Here is a 21,452-nt window from a genome sequence, read left to right on the forward strand (position 1 = left end):
CCAAGGAAAATGAAAAGTGCTCGAATTCAATTCTCTTGTTTCATTGATAAATTACAAAGGAAGTAATTTAATTTGTACAATACGATAGAAAAGCCAGGCGATAAAATAAATGTTCATTTCAATCTGCAACGGTTCCAGAGACAAGCGTATCCAAAGATATGAAATACGAGATATATGACGACCATGAGCACCATATCCATCCAAAAGTTAACTTGGTCGAAGTCGTAGCGTTGCAACACTCCCGATCCATCTGTGATGCAGGGCAATTGAGGATCGATCCCTTCGCAAGCTGTCATCGAGAGAATGAATATATTATTATCTCTTTTTACACCTTTAAGATTAGCTAATCCACTCGGTAGAATTTCGATTTCCCAATGTCTTGCGTTCCTCTTTTATCTACTATCGGTAAAAAGTGACAAAGACACATGTTCGTAAAAAATTTGACACTGGCTTTACCGAGTATCTAAAGCAGTACCGTACTTGGAAATTGCAAGGCCCTGTTTAGAATAATTTTATCCGTCCCTAGATTACTTCCACTTACATATATTGCGTATTCCGTTCCATTGAAGAATGCTAAGTGCTTCGCTCGAGTGTAGTAGCCAAGAAAGATATTTCACCCATCGAATGTACACTGGTAACGATCTGAAATTACAGAAAATATCGAGCATACGTTACGAATATTTTCCTTTCGAAATCAAAATCGCGATAAAATATATACCCAAGTTTGAGAAAGGGCCCCATAGTGATCATGAGAACGTAATCGAAGGGTACCAAGTACGCCATCGCCAATGGTACGCTTTCGAACGCCGTTGAGAAAAAACATCCTGAAAAGAATACGAGTTAATAATCGTTTTTATTCTCTTCCCTTTTTTTCATCAATTTTGGACGCTCCAGATTAAAAGAATGTTCTCGATTCTCGTTATTATCGGTTCCATTCGGAATCGCCACCGCCCACTAAGCCGCTCTATTAGCGGGTGAGCTCTCAGCGAGCGATCGTCATGTGTAGGAACGAACAAATTTAAGTTTACAGAGTAGCTTAGTAAGCAGTGGGTTGTAGCGATACTTGGTAGCGATAGGGTTATAATTTAAAGGGAATGTACCGCAGGCAGTAGACACGTTAATCGTAAGCAGAAGGACGAGTAACGTCAACCCAAATGCCTCTGCGCTATTCCTTAATCCAGCCAACCAGTATATTATCGTCGCGAACAATAGTGGCTCCACTATCAATCCTGGTACCTGAAATTCGAAAAGTTGTTAAAATTCTTGAAAGTCTCTTCGAACAATAATCTATCTGTGATAGACACTTGCCAAAGAAAGCATTCGTGCGACGTAGTAGACATGAATCGGATACATTCCAGCTCGATACTCTCTTCGAAGAAGTGGCAGCTCCTGCGGTATCAAGGCTAGCGTAGCGTACATCGGGAAGAATGCATTCTCGGATACCAAAATGAAAATTACGCCTTGCGTAGCTTGAATTCCGAGTTGATCCATGTTGACGGAACCCACGAAGCACAGGCCAGCGATTAGAGCCACGCTCTGGCAAATTTTCAATTTTCAAATATAACCTATAACCTATCGATAAGCCTCTCGTCGTCAAGGCTTATCGATATCGACCGACTGTCTACTAATCGTCTTTTTCCTTCGACATTTATGAATCATTTATTATGCTTTTATGATAACAAATACTTTGTTTAAATATGGTATCAGATTCAATTACGAATTATAAGTATACGCACGAGACAGTGTTTACCATGTTTTCAATTATCACCAGTCGGTAAAGTGTTGAGAACATGTGTATGAATTGTTCTTTCTTTCTTTCTTTTGTTTGTTTGTAATGAAAATGTTTGTGTATATGTAATTTGACATAATCTGACTTGTTTCAATTCTATTCGAGAGCATTTCCTACAGTTTCTCGATATAACACATCTACCATTGTGTTCCGAGACGATTTACCTTCGGAAGATATGGAGAAAACAATGCTAACGGCATCTGATCGACATATGTTGTTGGCACTAGAAAAAACGTCGCCTGCGCCATCTCATTTCAGTCGTGTACTCGCATGTTTTATAGTTAGCTCATCGACGGCGCTGCTTATCATCATCTCAGAACGGTATAGTATTTGTATTTGATGTATTCGTTGTTCAACATGCGGGGACTTACTACTTTTTGAAGTATTCTAACGATCTGCACCGATGGATCCCTCAGAACTTGCAGAAAGTCTCGATAAACCAGCCAGTAAAGTCGCGAAAAGTATCGCGATCCTTTCTGCCTGCGTACAGGAACGAAAAGCAAAGATGTAAAGTGGTTGAAGAAAGAAAACCATCATGGATATTTGGTAGATACTCACGCGATTGATTCAGAGTCGAGAAGCAACATCGCAGGCGACTGAAAGAAGATCGGTTAACGTGAGTACTTTTATCCGATGAAATGTTTAGGTAAGAAAGGGTTAATCAATCATCTTTACGCCGAGTTTCGTTCCAAGGACGCATACAAAGAAAGTCGTTCGACTGTTGTAAATGCTCAAGGTCCACTTTGTATTATGTTCTGTATATTATTCGTGTTCGAAAGCACGCTCATACGAAACAGTATGTTTGCTAGATCGAAAGAGTTTCTTACGTTGGAAGAGTGGCCCAACTCGAGTTCCTTCATCAAAATATAATCGATTTCATTGGAAGCCTCGCTAGTCAAAAATACGTCGCAGACTTTGCGCGTCACTTCCTCCCCGCCATTTTCATCCCTCGATCCAGTGGCCACGATCGCTATCAGGTAATCGGCTGGATTGTAATTCCGCGGACACTCGTATCCCTGACTGAACAATCAATTGGACGAGAAACTATATGTAGCGAGCGTCTGTTATTTTCATTTCTACCGAAACAATTGAACAGCATTTATCTCACGAACGTTATTAGTTTTCCGTTCTCCATGTACCTTGCAAAAAATTGGACCGCCCATTCGGTACGACCCGCGAACGCTACTCGACCATCCGCGATTAAGATTATTCGATCGAACGAGTCGAATATAGCGGAGCTCGGTTGATGTATAGTACACAACACTGTTCGTCCTTGACCAGCGAATGTTTTCAACTGCGAAACCAAGGAATTCGCCGAATGAGAGTCTTGGCCAGTCGTTGGTTCGTCCAAGAACAATATTTTCGGATCGATCAGCAACTGGAAACATTGAGATCATTCTTGAGAAAAGGTATATAAATACAGAGAAATTTCGTATTTTTAATTGTATCGTACTTCTGTAGCAAAGGCCAATCTCTTCTTTTCACCTCCAGATAACACTTTGTCGTCGAAGCCGTTGCCGATTCGCACGTCGCGTCTGCTCGCCAAGCCAACGTTTCGCAACAACCCATCGATTTTCTCACGGATATCCGCTATTCGTGTCCTCTTGTCGAGCTTCATTCGTGCCTGCAACAACGTTCCAGCAAAACGAGAAGAAACTGCATCTATTTCTATCATTTGCGTTTGTCTTTTTAACGGATTACGTACCATGAACCAAAGGTGTTCGACCACTGTCATTGTCTCGACGAATAGATCGTCTTGGTGCATGTAGCCACTGTTTACCATCATGTACGACGAATCCACTGGAACACCGTTTGCTCGTATCTCGCCGTGAACCAAAAGTTCGGCTGGAACGAGTCGACAACGCGTTACAGGCTGTTCTTTAAATATTAGCTTGTTATTGTACGTGACTGAATTGTCCACAATTGATTGTTGCTCGATTACTGTTACAACATCAACTGCTTGCAACAAATAAGGCTGTCTGTTTATAAATATAAACATTGTCACGTAAAATAACTGAGTGCAAGTCGATAAATTAGAATTAGACGAACGATAAAGAGAGGTAAAGATACTTACGTCCAGTACGAAAAGCTAGCGCCGTCATCAGCGAACTTTTACCAGCTCCGCTGGATTAACAGAAATCATATTTATCATTTCGAGCAACGAGGTTCAACGAAATTTAACGTAAACGAAGATCAGTGGCGACTTGGAGTCGCCTCCTGGCTGCAAAGGGTTAAACCTCGCGCGTAAAGTGTAACAAGTAAGTTACCTCGCACCGATGATCGCCGTTAGGTCGCCAGGTCTTGCTGCACCCCGCACTGAAATGGATCATCGACCGCAGTGTTATCGACCATCTGTTCGATCGAATATCCGAGATCGTTTCATCCGAGTTGAAAAATTGACACTTTTGTCTTAAAAAAAAAAAAAAAAGCTGTTCTGTAAACATCTGTACAACTGCAAGACTACTCGTCGCTACTGTATCGAATACTTTGAACATCAATTTTTCGACTCGGAATACCAACGACCAAGGTCTCCGTAAAAGTCAAATCACACACCGTTGTCGACCAATTGTTTGCACACGTTTCTCCTTCCAGGATCCATCGCGTATACCGAGAGATCACACCAGGAAAGCGTCACGCCTCCCGACCTGGTTGCATCCGTTTCCCTCGGGTTCTCGTAATTGTTCCGCGACCAACGCGTTTCTTCGAAAATGTTCATCGCGAGACCGAGTTCTATTCGTCTGTTTCGATTGCTTCTCGAGTTTGAAATTTCACCATTAACCCCCTGCTGTTCTACGTCGAGAGAGACCCGACAGAACTCTACCAAAGTCGGAAAATCTGCAAGGGCAAAGAATTAATCTATCCTTTCGCGCTCGGATGTCCCCTCTGAGGGGACATCGTACGTCTAGGAAAGTTTGTTAGCGATTACGACCAGCACAGCGACCGAGCGACCGAACCGATAGAACCGAGACCGAGTCGCACCGCATACGATATCGCCACTGAATTCAGCTCGCGGTGGCTCTTGTCTTGCAGCTCTCGCGTATCCTTCCCCTTGTTCCTTCTAGGACTAGTACTACACCGGTGTTCAACGATACGCTTACCCTTGATGTACGCATTCCTTTTTCTTTGTACGATTTCATGTTTACTCTATGCGTTTCCAACATTACGTAACTCGTAACCATCAAGAGAAAAGACAAATTTATATAATATTTATAAATACATGTATGTACATGCATACATACATTCACGCGTGTACATACATGGGCACGATTATATTATTCAATAAAACGAGAACTTGTCATGTTCTCGTACATCATGGGCGGTAATGTATTAAATTCGTTTACTTCTTTTTCTCCTCCAGGTTGTTTTTTGCTTTAAGATTAATATTTTCTTTTCAGAATTTTAATACGGTAAAGACGTACTATTGTTGTTATTATTATTGTTATTGCGAGCATCAATGAAACTGTTGTCTGAAAGTAACGAAGCGAGCATGTTAAATTCGTTTACGAGCAAGTCAATTAAAATGTTAAGCCACTTTCCATTATGACGAGTATTATTCCACGAGCGACTGTTTAAAAATTGAAAGACGAGGGGAGGAAACGGGGCCAGATTAGACGTATTATAGTAATCGAAGAAGGAAACCGTATATGCGGCTCGCATAAGGATTATGCGTCGTAGGAATTCTTTACTACGTGTCTTGTTCTTTTTTATGTTCTTCTTAAGTACCGATATCTCTATCAGCGAAGCTTCTCGTTCTCTCAAATTGCACGGACCAAGGAAATTTCTTCGTTTCTAGAATCGATAAATAGTCAAAGAAATTAATTAGTTTCGGAATTAGTTTATTCTATAGCAATTTTATTTGCCAAGAAGAGTATAAAAAATAAAATCGTTTCTCATGGATTTTCATATTCCGCCATATTGTTTCTCGAGTATTCAACTTTAATATCCTTCGTAGCGCATATACTCTTATACTCTTCTTTCAAGTAGTAGTGTCGGATGACACTTGCCAGGCGATACTCTTATCAGCCGATCTCATCTCTGCCACTCACTTTTCCAGGCTCTATCTCGGTACTCTTGTCACCCCACTATAGGCTCATTTAACTTACAAGTCATATACTAACGTCTAAACATTTGATAATAATTCAATCTTTACCACACAGTGGCATGTAGAACATCTTGTTATATTTTTGTACAATCTCTTAGAATCTCTAATTCGAATACCTCTAATTTCTATTTTCAGATATGTGTACTACGCATAAGTACGACTGGGATTTCTTTCTCTTTTCAATAGTCGCTCGCACGGTATGAGTGACAACCGGTTTGTCAAAGATATCGGCCTCCACGCTTGGAAGGGTGTCCACCGACGGTGTCTGTTGCTCGCCATCCGCAACAGACTCGTAACCCGCAATAGTGTAACAGGAAATACCGAGACATCCAGTCGTGTTCGAGTTGCGTTTTACCTCGGCTGCTCGTTAACCTTTCCTCGTGATTTTTTTCAATCCCTTTCTTTCTCCTTGCGGTAAAGGCGTGTCGCCTTTGAGCAACGGTTGGATGGCTAGGGAGAGGGGGCAACGACGTCCAGGAAGCGAGAACACGTGTACTCTCGTAGAAGAGAGTACTTTAAAAGAAAGTAGCTACGTAGACATAAGCATGGTTATTAAATTAGATTGGAGTTTCGAGAACACGAGCTTGATCGTTCCATTATCCATAGAGAAACAATTATTACTTCTTATATATTCTATTATACTGTATTTCTTATATTGGAACAACTTCGTGTTGAAATAGGTACAGGAATAGGATCTTGATACTACGATACAAATACATGCGATACAATTCACAAAACATTTTTAATTGCTTAAAAACAGATTGTACAATTAGGAGGATGTAAACATTGATCGTTGATGTATTAGACGCGGTGCGTAGGTACAAAGATCAAAGAAACGACACACTGTTCCTTACACAGGATCTGAATTGAAAATTTGTTGTTTCAAGTTACTACCCTGGTGGTTGTGCGCAGCCACCGATACGGCGACAGTGCTAGAGTTGCACTGGCACTACTGGCGGTAGTACATTAGCATTAGAACCTCGATTACAACACGAGAGATTCGTTCGCTCGAATGTACCGACAAGTAAAATCGAAGAAGGATAAGTAACTAGTAACGACCATACGTAGCAGAGATATACCGTGTAACTGTCCAGTTACTGTCCTAAAAAAATCTCCAGTCCTTATCTGTACTAATCGAGATTCTAATGCGTAGGTGGAAGCATGAGTTTCACTGTCCCAGGGAATACCATCATCAGCCACCTGACTAGTAATCGTGTTTCTATCTACTTTGTGAATAGTCTTCGCTCTTTGAACACCAACGCGAGTCAATGAAAAAAAAAATACTAGTCAGATATTTATCAATGCCCTCTTGTTTGTCCCTATGATGTTCCTTGAGATACTCCACCTATCTAGGCGGAGATCTTTCAAGCTTCCGTCTTTACACATTTCGATTCCACTTTCTTCTTATCTCTGTTTTATGTTCGCTGATTGCGTCGAGTTTTCGAGAGCAGCGCAAGGAACGCCAGGAAACGAAACGCGGCGATCAAGGAGAAGAGGCATACGATATCCGTCCAGAAGTGCTCCTAAAACCAAAAACAAAGCACATGCTTATAATATAGATATAGAAGACAACAATTAATGTATGCAAGTAGAAATAAGTATTTAGTCGATACCGAAGCAACAAGACCGTTTATACCTCTTTAAAATTGAATATTTGCAGAACCATTCGTCCAGATTTTGGACACGTTGCGTTACTTCTCGTACACTCTATAACATCCACTCCGGACCATTGATTGATGAGAAGAGCTTCGTTGCCGTAGCGAAACCAGGACAGGTAGGAGAACCATTCGAAGTAGAATGGAATGGATCTACGACATTTAACGGATGCAATTTTTATATTTATATAGAAACGTCATGGAATCGAGTAAATGCGTATCGTATAAAGGGTGTATTGCATAGTACATAGTTTTATCGATATAATCTGCTTTTAACGTTCAACATTTTGAGTTGTAGGCCTTACGCAGTGTTCAAGAAGAATCCACCAAACAGCAAAAATGGTATGATCACCGGTGGTCCGATGGACAACGCCATGGACAAGCTGTCGCTGATGCAGGATATCAAGTAACCTAGAAGTAGTCAAGTAATCTTATCGTAAAACTTGTATTAATTCTCGAAATGAATGAATTTTGAGACAACCTGTAGAGTCGACCTGTATTACCAACATCGAGCTTACCAAAGGACGTAGAAACGTTTGCGACTAAAGCAACGATACCGGCTGTGACGAAGAAATGATCGACCCCTGAATGTAGCCCAATCATTGGATACGCGATAATGGTGAAGAGCAGCGGCACGGCTACAAAGACAGGCGCTTCCGCCAGCGTCTTGCACAGGAAGTATACATCTGTACGATACATGCCGTTTCTGTGCTCCCGTAGGAATATCGGTAACTCGGCACAGAAAACCTACGTTTAAAAATTTACCAATTATTCTAATAGGATTTTAGATTAATAACATTAATAGGATTTTAACGCTAAACCTACCACCCAATTTAATTCCATCGAAAATATCTTTACATTTTATTGAAAAAAAAAGTGTCTTTAAGACTCATTTGTTCCATCACAGTAGAAATAGTAATGCGTGAATGTTGGTAGGTTTAGTGTTAACAGGAGTATTCTTACATTTATAACGGCGAAAACGTTCTGAAACGTCATGTTCGTAAGGAATATAAACAAAGCACCATTAATGTTCATTACTCCGTCCTGGTCGAGTCGTTGATCGTAATAGACGACTCCAATCAACAGCGACACCATCTGCGACAAGATAAATTCGCATAGAGATTACTTTTATTCTTGATAAAGTAATTCCAAGATAAATGAAAGCGAATGAAATTGTCGACTTTTTAGTCGAGAGCATGACCTACGACAGTCTGTAATAGGCGAATTTTAATGAGGATCGGCTCCTTGATAACCGACATCCACGAGCGCCAGAAGACCGCGCGGAATTGCTCGCACCAGCTTGCTTTGTACGGCGAACGATTCTCGGAATGTTTCGTGTCGCGCAGAGAGTCTTCGAATTCACCGTTTATCGCTTCCGCCTCCAACGCAATTTTGATGCCTTGATCGCTCCTTTGAAACGCGTCGCAGACAGTGTTTACCGCGTGACGGCAGGACACCTCTCTGCCTGGCACGACCGCCAACATCTGAACGAAGTAATCTGCAGGATTGTAATTACTGGGACACGCAGCGCCTAATCTGAAACGTTTCGTTTGGTTTTATTGAAACGATGAAAAAAATATGAATCGTCAAGATTTATCAACGTTAGATTTCTTCTATTTATCTACTGACGTTTCAAAGAAAGTGCAAGCTTGCGAAGCTGTACCCATGAAGGCCACCCTTCCCTCGGCCATCAGCAAAATCCTGTCGAAAAGGGCGAATAGCTCCGAAGAGGGTTGGTGCAACGTGGCGACGATCGTCTTGCCGCGCGCTAATACATCAATGAACGATGGATTTATTTCTTGCGATTTAATGTACGAGGAGAAGAGACTTACCAGCCAGAGCCTTCAAAACGGATACCACTTGATGCGCCATAAAGGAGTCCAGCCCTGATGTCGGCTCGTCGCAGAACATCAATGGCGGATCGGTGAGAACTTCGGACGCAAACGATAGCCTTTTCATCTCGCCGCCAGACAGTCCTTTGATTCGTCCTGGTTGACCTATCACGGTATTCCTACATTTTAGTAAAGCAAGCTGCAAGAAAAATCACGGTACAAGGCAACGCAAACAAGAAAATCAACGTGTATGAACGGGCGAATGCATTACAAACACATGGCCGATGAGAATAAATCTTACCTCATTGATGACTTCGTTTACTCGACGGATCCTCTGTGCCATAGGTATTCGTCGGTCCATGCGTACCATAGCCTGAAAGAGAAGATGCTCCTTAACGGTCAAAGTGCCGAGAAATAGATCGTCTTGCTGGACGTAAGCGGTTCTGGATGTCAGTATCGTGGAAGAGACTCGTTGACCATTGGCTGCCATTAGTCCGGATACGGTTACCCCGGTGCCCGAGCGAAACGTTAACGCGTTCAGTAACGTTGTTTTTCCCGCGCCTGAGGATCCCATGATCACCAGCAACTCGCCTGGATACGCTACGCCGCAGACTGCAACAAGACTTCGATGTAACTTCGATGTAATCTACATGTATTCGTATGAGCGTATACACAGCTTTGAAAATATTAATGGTATTAAATGGTACCGGGTACCAGTTGTCGAAGAAATAGGAATACACAACAGAATTAGGAATATCGATGGAAATACGGATATTGTTACCAATATCAACAACGACATCGATACATCGAAATATTAATGGAGATATAGATACTAATATTAGTGCTAACGCTAATATCGATATACACTTAATTCGACAACTTTCTTGCTATAATTTCCTCGACTTGAGCAAACCTTAATTTCATACCATCTTTCAACAGATGCTTCCTTTCGATTAGCTTCCTTCTGTTAACGAACACTCGATCCAACAGTCTATCACTTTTTCTAGAGACGTACACGTTTAGATCGCTCCACGTATACGTAATCGACTCGCTGGTTACATTTCCAACAGAACGCGCTGGAACTGAGTTCGCATTCGCGTTCGAAGAACGCAAGATCGGTTTTACTCCAAACGACGTTTCGGAACTGGTCCCACGTGATGCTTCGTCCCTGCCAACTCCTTCCTGCGATCAACAGAGTACGAGGAAAATACAAGAAACATTCTTGGAAAAACATTACATTTAAAACTGTGAGACCTCCAAGGCCACCAGTAAATGTAAACAAAAGGTTCCCTGCAAACGTTCGTATCGCTTCGGATTATTTGATCTCTCCATCGTTACGCAGCCGTAACATAACTTACGTTTACATAATTCGACTGGTTTTCAACAAAGCGTGACTCGAGACACTATTGAACAATTTTAGTTTCAGCATCGTCTATATTCGATAACAGCAAACGAAGTAAGAAGACGAAAAAAAGTGGAAGCCACACATTTGAACGACAACCCTCGACCATGAATTTAACGAAGCCAAACGTTCACCCTACGTAGGATATCGAATAGTGTTTCGCGCGCCTCTATCAAGTTACACCATGATGCAGGGATCGGTATGGAATATTCGCCACGATTCATACGAAAATACCATAAGAAAATACCATATTCCTTACCAACGAGATCGCATCATAGGAGGTTATGTGTGATTTCTGTCCGCAGGTGGTCGACCCTTTCGTGGAAATTAGCGGTTCGGTTTCCTCCGTGGCCGTCATTCTTTTCTCTATTTTCACCAAACTGTACCGATCACCGTTGCGCGCAATATTTCTTGGGATCGTTCCACGGAACCATGTAGCTCGGCGATGTACGAACGAAAGAAATCAACGGATCCGCGGAGACATCCTCTGCGTGTCGTTTACAACCGAATCGCGTCCAATCCACGGGTAAACGATTCGCAAAGGCAATAAAAGGATTCCCTGTGAAAGATAATCGTCACTCTCAATCGCGATAGTAAATTCCAAGCGTTACTTTTCGCCCTTTTATAGGCTAACATTTATATATAAATTTTATATAAAAATACTAGTTGATGGTGTATTGAAAAACAGTCATCGCAGTACGCCCTTTCACCTCGCCTCGGTATAATACTCTCTTATATACATTATATACATACATACGTTCTATTTTGTATGTTTTATTACTGGGAATGAATTCGATAAATGCATCGAAAAACAAAGTAACGGTTCGGTTGATTTTTATCAAAATAGTCTCGCATCTGAACTTTCATCGAGAAGATTCTTCGTCACTGGTGGTTCGCAATTTAATTATTTTTTTATACAACTGTTCCAATTCGAAGGATCACGTATAACATTTAATAACGATTTATAATACATGCGTGTTACAGATTTATTTTCTAACATAAAAATGGTGCGAGTGTCGGAGCTATATTCGCTTACCTTAACGATACCAGCAGGGCGAGACGACCTTCCCAATGTTTTGATGGATGGACCTGCAGATCCGTCGCGGTTACACTTGACGCTCCCGTATAGTTTCGTGGAATCTTCGAAAAGGACGAGTTTGGAAAGGATCGGATACGACGCGTCTTACTTGGAACATGACAACGAGGTAGAGCTTAGGTGCGACTTAGCCGCAAAACATGTACATAACATTCTCGGATTGCCTGTTCTCCCACCTACCGTTTTCCGTCCCTCGCCACTGTTCGTTGTTCCTCCGGTTCGCGTCGACTTATGTAACGCGACTCCACTGATCCACGAGCTTACCAACAACGCGGCCAATAACGAAGTAAAAGAATCTACAGGACGGCCTTGCGTGCATAATCATGTCCGTGATAGCCATCCTCTGCCATCCCCGTTGCTCTCGATTCCCGCATTGTACCGTTGCATTAGAAATCATTGGCGTCGTTGCTATTTATTTTCGTTGTCTCTCTCAACTCTCCGATGACCACGTGGGGCGAGCGAACCCCAAACGGTTTGGGAGGATTCGATTACGCGTGGTGGAGTAAATACAGCATTACGAGCTGTTTTCTTCCAAAACATCCAAGTAGCTATCGACAAATGTATATATATATATATATATTTTTTTTTAATTTCACAAGACCAACTATTCGACAGCAAACAATTGTTTCGAGCTGTGTATCCATCCTCGTTTACTGCTTACTTTGCTTTGTTTTACGTAACCCTATAAAAAGACCTAATGCCATCCAGTCTGGCGAACCGTCGGCGTCGCGTCCATTCCATAGGGCAAAACTAATTGTCGGTCTCCAGCAACCGACAACTACATTTCCCAAATTTCATTACATACATATATCAATTCGTACTTGTTATTGGAGCCCTTTAGCAACAGGCAACCCGACGTACGCGTATGTCGGTACCTCGCCTGCGATGACGTAATCAAATATTATGCAAACTAAAATACTTGAGACCTGCATGAAGGATTTAAAAAAAAAAATCAATCGTCACCTTCGTCTATATAACGTACGTCAAGGTCGAGATCATCGATGACCAATGACGTAAATAATTAACAAACAATTATCATTATTATCACAGGATTTTGTGGAAAAATAGTTTGGAACAGTCTAGCAAAGGCGATCTCGTTTGATCATCGATGAAATGTATACATACAGGTTCTGCTTTTGAAAAAAAGGGGGGGGGGCGAAGGTGGCGCCTCCTACATTCAACAACTCAACGACTCTAAAATGTAGCGAATGTAACAGTGATAAGAAACGTTATAAATATTGCACAGCAGTATTTCCGCAATTTTAAATACCCCCGCATAGGAGAAGGAATGAATGCAATGAAAATGATGATGAAGAATAACTTCGTTTATTATTATCGATACAGTAGTCTTTTGAGGTTCTGAAATTCTCAGGGTTCTCTCATGTTTTTTTTTTTTTTTATTATTCTCAGCCTTCGAACATTCCTGATTCCAGTCGAATGGTTTTAGGAGTGTTGCTATATCGGCACAGCTAGGACACTGCGAGCAGACGGTGTGCCCTGAAACGTTTCTAGCAAACAAATAGCCGCGTGCATTCTTTTCAAGAATCCGCAATGTCGACCAATGATATGTACCGTATACGTATTCTGCTTCCATTTTCTATCGCCGTCAAAAATAACGAAGAGCACGCGGGAGGCGGAGAGGGGAGTGTGAAGCGAGTGTTTGCGATTAATCGTGCCCGTACACGTGTTCTTACCACACGACAACGGAAAAGGCAACTGCTGTTAGTGACCGATAACGACGGATCACCATCGCGAATCAGTCTTTTTCTTGTTTCTCTTCTCTGCGCCGAATATTCTCCACGGCCAAAAATCCCCTTCGTCGAATTCTTGTTTAGTTCGTTCAAACATGACGACGTAACGACGCGTATTCGTTCAGCGCGTTAATCGAATTCGTTCCTATCTTATTCTGCCCGCCATCTTTCGCTCCTCTATCCCGACTTTCTTGCTGTCACTTGTACTCGATTCGATCGTATCACATTCATGTCGTTTTGTTGTTTTTCGACATGTTATGGGAGGCCCAGTTTAATGAGGTTTTCCACGAATTACAGAGGGCTTCGTCGAATTTGCTCCTAAAATGCTTCTGCGCCTCACTCTCGGACATTTCCAGTACCTAAGATCAAAATATTCTATGTAACAATGTTGTCGATCTTTGTGTCTCGTAATTATTAAGAAATTTCTATCGAAAAACCGATAATAATTAACATACCAAAGTGTCCCTCAAATAGTTAAGATCTTTTTCGGACGATAACTCGGGCAATCCCGTCGATATCATCATAGCGAACAAAGATAATATTAAACCACCGTGCTGCCGCAGAACAAGGAATGCTTGCTCGCAATGGCTCTGGAATCGTTGAAATTCGACCGCTTGACCTTTCTTGGTTTGTCCCTTGTTTATTACATGAACAAAATCGTTGGTCAACACGAACGGGACGCGTTCGCGTCTGAATCCAAATTTCTCCTTAAAGTGTCCCAGTATATGGCCAAAGTCGACGTGAAACAGTTGGCCAGTTTTCTTCACCATTATATTGTCCGAGTGTCTATCCGCGATTCCGAGGACATACGTAGCCACGCAATAACCTGCGCAACTCAACGTGAATTCCTCGATAGCTTTGTTCAGTGCCGCCTCGGAGTGATTATGATCTTTCAGCCAAGCGAGCAAAGAACCTCGTCTGCACAAAACAATCGAGAAAGAGTGTAACGCAAAATACACGTTTTCGAACGTCGTTAAGGGAGGAAAATTTTCTTCCATCTATCGTTAAAATTGCTATTTGTTTCCTGATCGTACCTAAACGCGGCCGTCGCTGAGAACGTGCCCTTTTCTTTTTGAATATTCGCAATCGTTTCCGCGTTCAAAACCACCTCGATCATCCCGACCCTATTTTCCGTTGATATACAACCGTAAGGATTCATGCGTAGATCCAGGCCCTCTCGCTTCCATAGCTTATCCATGATTCGTAACATTTGAAGCGTGAGCATGTCTTGCCTCAGGTCGTCGCCATGTTTTAGTATCAAATAAATATCGTCACCGAACGGATCCACATTCTCGAAAACCAGCCACAACGGTCGCATTTTACTGTCCATCACTCTACATTTCTCGATTCTGCAAGACCACAATGTTTACGAAAGTTTATTCTTCGTAGCTTAGCGTTTTCCTTTTTTCTTTTATCGGTAATACGCGCGTTTAATTAACCTACTTGATGCGTTTCCATCGAAAACTCGGATCCAAGGGATTGAGAACGTTCGAAAGCGCTTCTTGGCAGTGTGGCTCTTGAATGAAGTCTTGAAAACTTTGCAAGGCTGCTTTGCGATGGTCTTTCTTCTGCTTTATTTGTTCGGAAGCGTGTTTTAATTTACCTAGGCACTCCATTTGTTTGAACAGCGATCGCATGTGTTGCTGACTTCCTCTACAATAGGCTTCCAGTATTAAACCAAATCGAACGGATACGGCTCCTACTTGCATCTCTGATCTAGAAAACAAAGATGGATAGATTGCGACAAATCTTAATAGTAAAAATAATAACACGGGCGCTATTTGAATTCAATTAAATAACAGCAAGATACACTGCGCGAACCTAAGGTGCCAAAATAGAAAATGGCCGATTCTTCGATTGTTGAGAGCTCGTCGCAGCAGAAACTCTGTCAAATCGCAAGATAAGTAATTCTCGTGCTTCAATGCTTGTACCAACTGCAACAGGTACAGGCTTAGATCTTCGTCGCTGACGTCCATTAAGCAACGCACGGCAAAGCTTCGAACATTTTGGTCGGCGTAAGCGTAATCCAATAACTCCAGAGCCTTTTCAACCGGTAGCTTGGGCCATTGTTGCACCAACGCCGTGGCTTCAGCTACTTCTCTATGAATTGACGAATAGATTTAAAAAGTTTCTCTTTCCATTTAAGTTCCTGATGGGAGTCCCACTCTTACAAGAGTTTCCTTTCGATACACCGAGTATCGTTCAATTCTCACCTGTGATCATTCCATTCGACGCAGTGCAATAATTTTGCCAAAAGCGTGGGAATCTCGAGAAGGCAGTGATGCCTCAACGTCCACATTATCTTTCGTTCTTGCTCGTGGAGCTCGTGCAACGGATCTCTATCCGCCAATAGTCGAAGCTGTTCGAGTTGCTGAAATTTGCCAACGTCCGAGTCTTGATCCGGTTCTTCTTGAATCGATCGTTCAGCCGAAGATTCGCGCAACTTTCTCGCGTATTCGACCATCTTCTCTGGCGTCGGATAAAGAACGGATTTGTCTTTTCCGTAACTAAATCAGACCAAGACGAAAAAACGTACAACTCAAAGAATTTGAAAGATAAGGGACGGATATTCGACGGAACTTACTTTGGAAATGTCAACATCAGAGCAGCCGCTCTATCTATGTGAGGATTCGATACCACCGTACCAAGAGGATGCAGAAGATCGTCGTTCTGCATATCCTCCGCGTACGTCCACGTGTAAAGAGTCGTCGCTCCCGTTTTTAATTGAGACTTGAAGTCGTATATAGTTGTGTTAGCCCAACATAATGGATTTATAAAAAATTCTTGTTTAGTGTCCTTAACCAATCTACGACTTTTAAGTCCTTTTGCAGTCTTACTAATCTCATATAGAACAAAGCACAGCCTAGCCATTCGCGGTATATCTCGCACCTTTATGTCGAATTTCAGAGTTTCTTTCCATTCGCAACTACCCTCAGGGCTAACAACAGTTTCTTTGGTCTTCTGGCTTTCGCACAGACACTTTCCACCGTGGAAAAGACCAGCTTGGAGACCGATCTAAACAGAAGAAAGAAAATAATATAATTCAATTGATTTTTAGATTCTAAAGCGTAATGTACGCAACTCTACCTCAACAGTTCGATGAGCGGCATCGCAGTTCAATTTCGATATTCCGTTAACTATAAAAACAAATGGTTCCTCTATTTTCCAAGCAGATATATGTTTACCCTTTTTACGCAGGGTCAGCGTGGAGAAGGAAGGTCTCGTACGTTGCAAAGCGTCCGCCTCTGCATTTTCCACGGTGTTTTCCTGATCGATAGGAACGCTACTTCTGCTTAACGTAACCAACGTAGGTACAACATCTTTCGCTAGACAGTCTTGAATGTAACTAAATTGTATTAAAGGATAATCCCCTATTAAATATTCTTCTTGGCCGCAAACCTTCAGAGTAAAGTCTTCAGAGTTTCCCTCGGACATTAGAGTGTTTGCTCGTTTGGTTAAAATATTTCCCAATAAATCGTGCGGCGTCGCCGTGTGCGATATTTGAAACGTAAAAGTTGTCTGAAATTACGAAAATTAAATTTCTATTACTACTATTTCTGTAAAAATATATACTATATCCATTTGCTTATTTGTTGCACGTGTATACATATCTATATTATATGTATAAGTAAGAGATCATTTATTTTTATTTTTATCTATAATTCAGTTAAATTAAACGATATATTTAAATTTAAACAATCCTATTATAGAAAATTTTATACTTTTCGAGACCATACTTTGTGAAATATTTACCGTGCATCGTGTTTACTATATATTCGACCATTTTTCCCGCCAATTTTTTTCCCGCCGTTTGCTTCGAGAGGGAAGGAACATAAAAAAAGAAAAGTACGGGGCAGAAGAGAAAAGAAAGTCACCTAACGTTCCGTTATCGTCAAAGTACACAGGAGTAAAGCTGTATTTTAAACTTTAAAGCCAAGTCGAGTATTGTGAAAGTATACAGTGAAACATAACCTTGCACGATGTCGACGCACAAGCTAACTAACCAGGAGAGCAACGAAGAATACAACGAAGAAGACACAGAAGAAATCAGTAGTCGTTATTATCGTCAGTTAAAAGTTGAACACGAGAAATGTCGACAAGAAATTTACGACTTGAAACGAAAACTCGAATTAAACGAAGCAATGCTACGAGAGGTTCAAGAAGTAAACGAATCGCTCGAACGTTCTCTCGATCAACAAAACTCGGCAAAGGAAAAGATTATTTTCGAACTGGAAGAAAAGTAAATTTCTTGTATAAATTTCGAAAAGATTGTTTAGGCGTTTAGGGAATGTATAATTTCATACATTCGTATGTCAATGTCTTCAAATTCTTTCTGCCTTTTTCGTTTCAGGCACCGCAATATCGTGAAAGAATACGAAAATACCATTTTGAATCTCGACACGAAATTAACAAATCAAGTAATAGAAATCGAAGAATTGCGCCAGGATATTAATAAACAGAAAGAATCGAAAACCGTAACAGTCATGGATGAATTAAAAAATATCACTCTGGAAGAAGAGAATGCCGCCCTTAAGAATCGCGTCAATGAACTTACAGTGCTCTTGCACGAAGAAAAGAATAGATCCGATCATGCTGAAGAGGCAATTGACAAACTAAAAGAACAATACAACGAATCTCAATACATCTGTAGAGTAAGGGATAAGTCGACTATGTTTTACTAATACTTGTATTATTGAATCCACTTTTAATGGATTCACAGATGTAAATATGGAATCTATTTTATGAACAGAACATCAAAGAACAACTAGCTGAAAAAACCAAAGCTCTAGAGGATGCTCTCGAGGAATTAACTATGAAACACGCAGTGGTAGATTATTCCGATGTAGATCCTACACAAGATTTACATAAAGGCAAGTGCAAACATTTTAACAATTTTTATAGAACATTTAATGTCTCAACTTATAGGGAATTCACTTTTTGCTGAAGTGGAAGATCGTCGACAGAATGTTGTGAGTAAAATGAACACATTGCACAAAAAGTATACAGAGGTGAAGCGCCTATGTAAAGCTCAAGCAGCAGAAATAAAAGTGTTGAGAACCGAACGAATTTCGGCACTTAGAAAATGGGAAAACGACATGGATCATACCCTAACAGAAAACGACGAATTGATTCGGAAATATAAAAATAGGATATCGGATCTTGAAAGTAAATTAAAGTCTGTAATAAAGAAAAACGATGATGCAGAACAATCGAACAGTAACGATGGATCGTTTCCGTAAGATTAATATCGATTATTGAACGTGACAATGTTTATTCATGTTTTCACGTGTGTTCTCGAAAATTGTAGGTACTTCCAAACTTTGTTGGATTCTAAAAAAAAAGAGACAGAGGAACTTGGTCTAAAAATTGAAAATCTTTCCACGCAGTTGTTAGTCCAAGAAGAAGTAAAGATCAATATCGCCAAGGAACTGAAACATTGCCAATATAAAGTTTCTTCTTTGGAGGTAATTATCGTTTATTACGATATCTGAAAATTTGTAGGCAACTTGGAGCGATGGTTTCATTTTTTAGGCTCAAGTATGTTCTTTACAAAGCGAATTAAAATTAGGCCTCGCGGATGATGCGGAATACAACATTCTTTTGAAAGAATTTAAAGACTTGACGCGTACGAACGTTAATGAAATGGAATCGAGACAACAAACAGAGAATTTAAACCAAGCAGATTGTGAAGTTATCGGTCAATCGAAACACGAGAGAAACGATACTCATATTACCCCATCAAATGAGCTGCATGAATCCGAACACGCTAGAGATACTAATAGCAACAAGAACAAATGTTTAAAAAAGACTGTACGTTTTACTGGGAATACAAACACTGACAAAAGTAACGTCATACAGAAATCAACAGAAGCATGCGAATATCCTATTGTGCATATCAGCTGACTCCAGCAGCTAACAGCTATTCATTTTCCATTGCTCATCTTATTGCCATGAAGTATCGTAGCATGCGAATATATAGAGGTTTCGTTAATAACACATTGGCTGCTATGCAACACGCCGGAGTGTCGCGCTCTATATTGCATGAACAAACGTAAACGATGCAGTGTAACTCGGTATTGTAATATTCGATCGTAAAGTAAATTTTTGAAAAATCATGCTGCTACGTGCTAGCTATACAGGTTCGGTAGCTAATGTGTTGACATTTATTTTGTATACGTAAATAAAAGCGATATGGAACTAATACATTTATTACTGTACCTCTGTGTTTTCAAATTTTGTAACAAGAACGATGTTTCCGTCTTTCAATCGACATTCGATATTTTTTGGTATTGCAGCAGTTGGTGCTAATCTTGTAGGATACTGAGAACGCACTATGTCCGTCCAAGATTTTTTCCGCCTTGGCATCGCGACTTCGTCTCCCAACACTCGCATTTTCCATCTAAAATCGTTCACCTCGGAATTTTTTAGCGCCGCAAACTCATGCAATCCTTTTCCAATTAAGAGACCGATTTGAGAATCAAGATTTCTATCGCTTTTGACACCTTCTCGTTCTATAACTTTAAGTAAAGAACAGAATGGTTTTATATCGCATAAACGTCTGGTCTCGTCTCGTAACTCCTCTGCTTCTGCGTTAGAATTGATGCATGAAAATACATAGGACGGAGCATCTTTTAACGTGCCGTGTAAAGGATATTTACTGGCCTCATCCCACAGATCCTACGTACAAATATATTCTATAGTTATACTTTTCTTTACGTCGATTAATAAAAAAAAATGTTACAATTATCATACTTTGTTAAATGCAGCTCACCTCTTTAATTTCTGCCAAAGTAATGTTACGATTAGTTTCGAATGGTATAACAACTCCATTTGGCATCAAACAAGTCAATTCGACAACCTCTGTGGGTGATTTTGCCCAAAAGTTGTACGTGTAGGCGCTTGGTATATGTACCATGATGCCAAGTATTCAATAAATTGTAAAAAAATTCAATGTAACACAAAAGATTGTTGTCTAAGTGTAATCAGTTCGAAAAAGAAAAACAAAATGCTTTGTTCAAATCGCATAGCGACCGAAGGTACTTTTCCTTCTTCGAGCAGTATTTCTCCATTGGATCGATTGATACAGTGTCGCATGACAAACGTCCGTGTTTTACCAAATTTTTTCCCACATCTTCACGTCCATACACATAACTTCAAATTTCCTCCGAATTTTATAAACTCCTCGATTCCGACTAGTTAGTTAACTCGTTTGATCAACTATTTGGTTTCGATTTAAATCATGTAGCTTTTCATCGATGCACCTTGCTCTTTAATACAACGCAAAGTGTAATTTTGTTTGTTTCGAATCGTGAATGAAATCCATACGATCGTTTCCCTCTATGTGTGATAACAGCACCAGTCAGCCATTATTTCTACCAACAAATGCATTCTACGCTACGGATTCTACCTACCTATCTATAGTTCGTTCAACTTAAAAACAGAGTCGAGTAAACAGAATCGTAGAACAATTTTCACCCTCTAAATACTTAGGCATGCATTATGCGCGTGTAGTAATGTATGGATGCATGTTTACAGTTACTGCAATTTGTAACATTGCTACAATTTGTCTCCTAGTTACAATCGCTGGAGAGTGGTCAGCAGGAAATGTTGACACAACGGATCAATTTTTCGTTCGGATCGAATAATATATATTGTTATTTATACCGTTATGAATTATATGTAGTTGTTATACATATATAATTATATACATATATATAACTTATCGTGTATACTAGAACTTGGACTACTTGTCAAATGTCTCTGTATTTGAGAATTATTATAGGAGTAGGACAAATCTGTAGTGAGATTGTAGGAATGTTTTTAT

General features: G+C 40.6%; 4 protein-coding genes and 1 long non-coding RNA gene across 7 annotated transcripts; 2 read left to right on the plus strand and 3 right to left on the minus strand.

Annotated features, from left to right (window-relative positions):
• Positions 1-31: 31 nt before the first annotated feature.
• LOC128877841 (protein scarlet) lies at positions 32-6,480 on the minus strand. 3 transcript variants are annotated; one of them, XM_054125435.1, is made up of 14 exons: positions 4,343-6,480; positions 4,057-4,105; positions 3,864-3,913; positions 3,495-3,634; positions 3,243-3,413; positions 2,929-3,167; positions 2,617-2,809; positions 2,348-2,385; positions 2,161-2,269; positions 1,309-1,536; positions 1,101-1,236; positions 719-824; positions 542-642; positions 32-289 (listed from the first exon to the last, which is right to left on the minus strand). In XM_054125435.1, exons 1-14 carry the CDS (start codon positions 4,503-4,505, stop codon positions 114-116), a joined length of 1,899 nt encoding a protein of 632 aa, XP_053981410.1. In that variant the 5' UTR covers positions 4,506-6,480; the 3' UTR covers positions 32-113. The 3 variants fall into 3 exon arrangements, with proteins under 3 accessions (XP_053981410.1, XP_053981409.1, XP_053981411.1); XM_054125434.1 differs by having other exon boundaries at positions 3,243-3,634; XM_054125436.1 differs by having other exon boundaries at positions 149-289; positions 542-631; positions 3,243-3,634.
• On the plus strand, positions 2,161-3,420 carry LOC128877843 (uncharacterized). Its single transcript, XR_008457310.1, has 3 exons — positions 2,161-2,405; positions 3,071-3,198; positions 3,281-3,420. It is a non-coding gene; the product is annotated as an uncharacterized LOC128877843 (long non-coding RNA).
• A 134-nt stretch (positions 6,481-6,614) lies between the features above and the next one.
• On the minus strand, positions 6,615-11,175 carry LOC128877840 (protein white-like). The gene is made up of 11 exons (XM_054125432.1): positions 11,040-11,175; positions 10,305-10,560; positions 9,680-9,990; positions 9,379-9,577; positions 9,176-9,314; positions 8,752-9,082; positions 8,510-8,641; positions 8,065-8,293; positions 7,852-7,957; positions 7,528-7,699; positions 6,615-7,414 (listed from the first exon to the last, which is right to left on the minus strand). The coding sequence occupies exons 1-11, from the start codon at positions 11,136-11,138 to the stop codon at positions 7,307-7,309; spliced, it is 2,082 nt and encodes a 693-aa protein (XP_053981407.1). The 5' UTR covers positions 11,139-11,175; the 3' UTR covers positions 6,615-7,306.
• A 2,008-nt stretch (positions 11,176-13,183) lies between these two features.
• LOC128877839 (phosphatidylinositol 4,5-bisphosphate 3-kinase catalytic subunit delta isoform) lies at positions 13,184-21,218 on the minus strand. Its single transcript, XM_054125431.1, has 11 exons — positions 21,040-21,218; positions 20,400-20,965; positions 19,847-20,305; positions 16,715-17,146; positions 16,212-16,642; positions 15,841-16,134; positions 15,449-15,727; positions 15,071-15,343; positions 14,662-14,976; positions 14,083-14,545; positions 13,184-13,986 (listed from the first exon to the last, which is right to left on the minus strand). The coding sequence occupies exons 2-11, from the start codon at positions 20,541-20,543 to the stop codon at positions 13,855-13,857; spliced, it is 3,222 nt and encodes a 1,073-aa protein (XP_053981406.1). The 5' UTR covers positions 20,544-20,965; positions 21,040-21,218; the 3' UTR covers positions 13,184-13,854.
• On the plus strand, positions 17,494-19,831 carry LOC128877842 (protein Spindly). Its single transcript, XM_054125437.1, has 6 exons — positions 17,494-17,867; positions 17,979-18,279; positions 18,378-18,498; positions 18,554-18,863; positions 18,936-19,092; positions 19,160-19,831. The coding sequence occupies exons 1-6, from the start codon at positions 17,608-17,610 to the stop codon at positions 19,529-19,531; spliced, it is 1,521 nt and encodes a 506-aa protein (XP_053981412.1). The 5' UTR covers positions 17,494-17,607; the 3' UTR covers positions 19,532-19,831.
• Positions 21,219-21,452: the final 234 nt, after the last annotated feature.

Source organism: Hylaeus volcanicus, chromosome 6 (assembly GCF_026283585.1).
Source record: "Hylaeus volcanicus isolate JK05 chromosome 6, UHH_iyHylVolc1.0_haploid, whole genome shotgun sequence".
Lineage (NCBI taxonomy): Eukaryota > Metazoa > Arthropoda > Insecta > Hymenoptera > Colletidae > Hylaeus > Hylaeus volcanicus.

Bases quoted from the DNA above. Each gene is read 5' to 3' on its own strand.
- LOC128877839 (XM_054125431.1), bottom strand. From the start codon at position 20,543: ATGGTACATATACCAAGCGCCTACACGTACAACTTTTGGGCAAAATCA. The intron at 16,135-16,211 runs GTAAGTTCCGTC...GGTCTGATTTAG, and splicing joins CTGATGTTGACATTTCCAAA to TTACGGAAAAGACAAATCCG. The intron at 14,977-15,070 runs GTAGGTTAATTA...GTGGTCTTGCAG, and splicing joins TTTCGATGGAAACGCATCAA to AATCGAGAAATGTAGAGTGA.
- LOC128877841 (XM_054125434.1), bottom strand. From the start codon at position 4,505: ATGAACATTTTCGAAGAAACGCGTTGGTCGCGGAACAATTACGAGAAC. The intron at 2,810-2,928 runs GTACATGGAGAA...TTGATTGTTCAG, and splicing joins GCGGTCCAATTTTTTGCAAG to TCAGGGATACGAGTGTCCGC. The intron at 1,237-1,308 runs GCAAGTGTCTAT...TTCGAATTTCAG, and splicing joins TCGCACGAATGCTTTCTTTG to GTACCAGGATTGATAGTGGA.
- LOC128877840 (XM_054125432.1), bottom strand. From the start codon at position 11,138: ATGACGGCCACGGAGGAAACCGAACCGCTAATTTCCACGAAAGGGTCG. The intron at 9,315-9,378 runs GTAAGTCTCTTC...TTGATGTATTAG, and splicing joins CGTTTTGAAGGCTCTGGCTG to CGCGCGGCAAGACGATCGTC. The intron at 8,294-8,509 runs GTAAGAATACTC...TTTTAAACGTAG, and splicing joins ACGTTTTCGCCGTTATAAAT to GTTTTCTGTGCCGAGTTACC.
- LOC128877842 (XM_054125437.1), top strand. From the start codon at position 17,608: ATGTCGACGCACAAGCTAACTAACCAGGAGAGCAACGAAGAATACAAC. The intron at 18,864-18,935 runs GTAAGATTAATA...CGAAAATTGTAG, and splicing joins AGTAACGATGGATCGTTTCC to GTACTTCCAAACTTTGTTGG. The intron at 19,093-19,159 runs GTAATTATCGTT...TTCATTTTTTAG, and splicing joins ATAAAGTTTCTTCTTTGGAG to GCTCAAGTATGTTCTTTACA.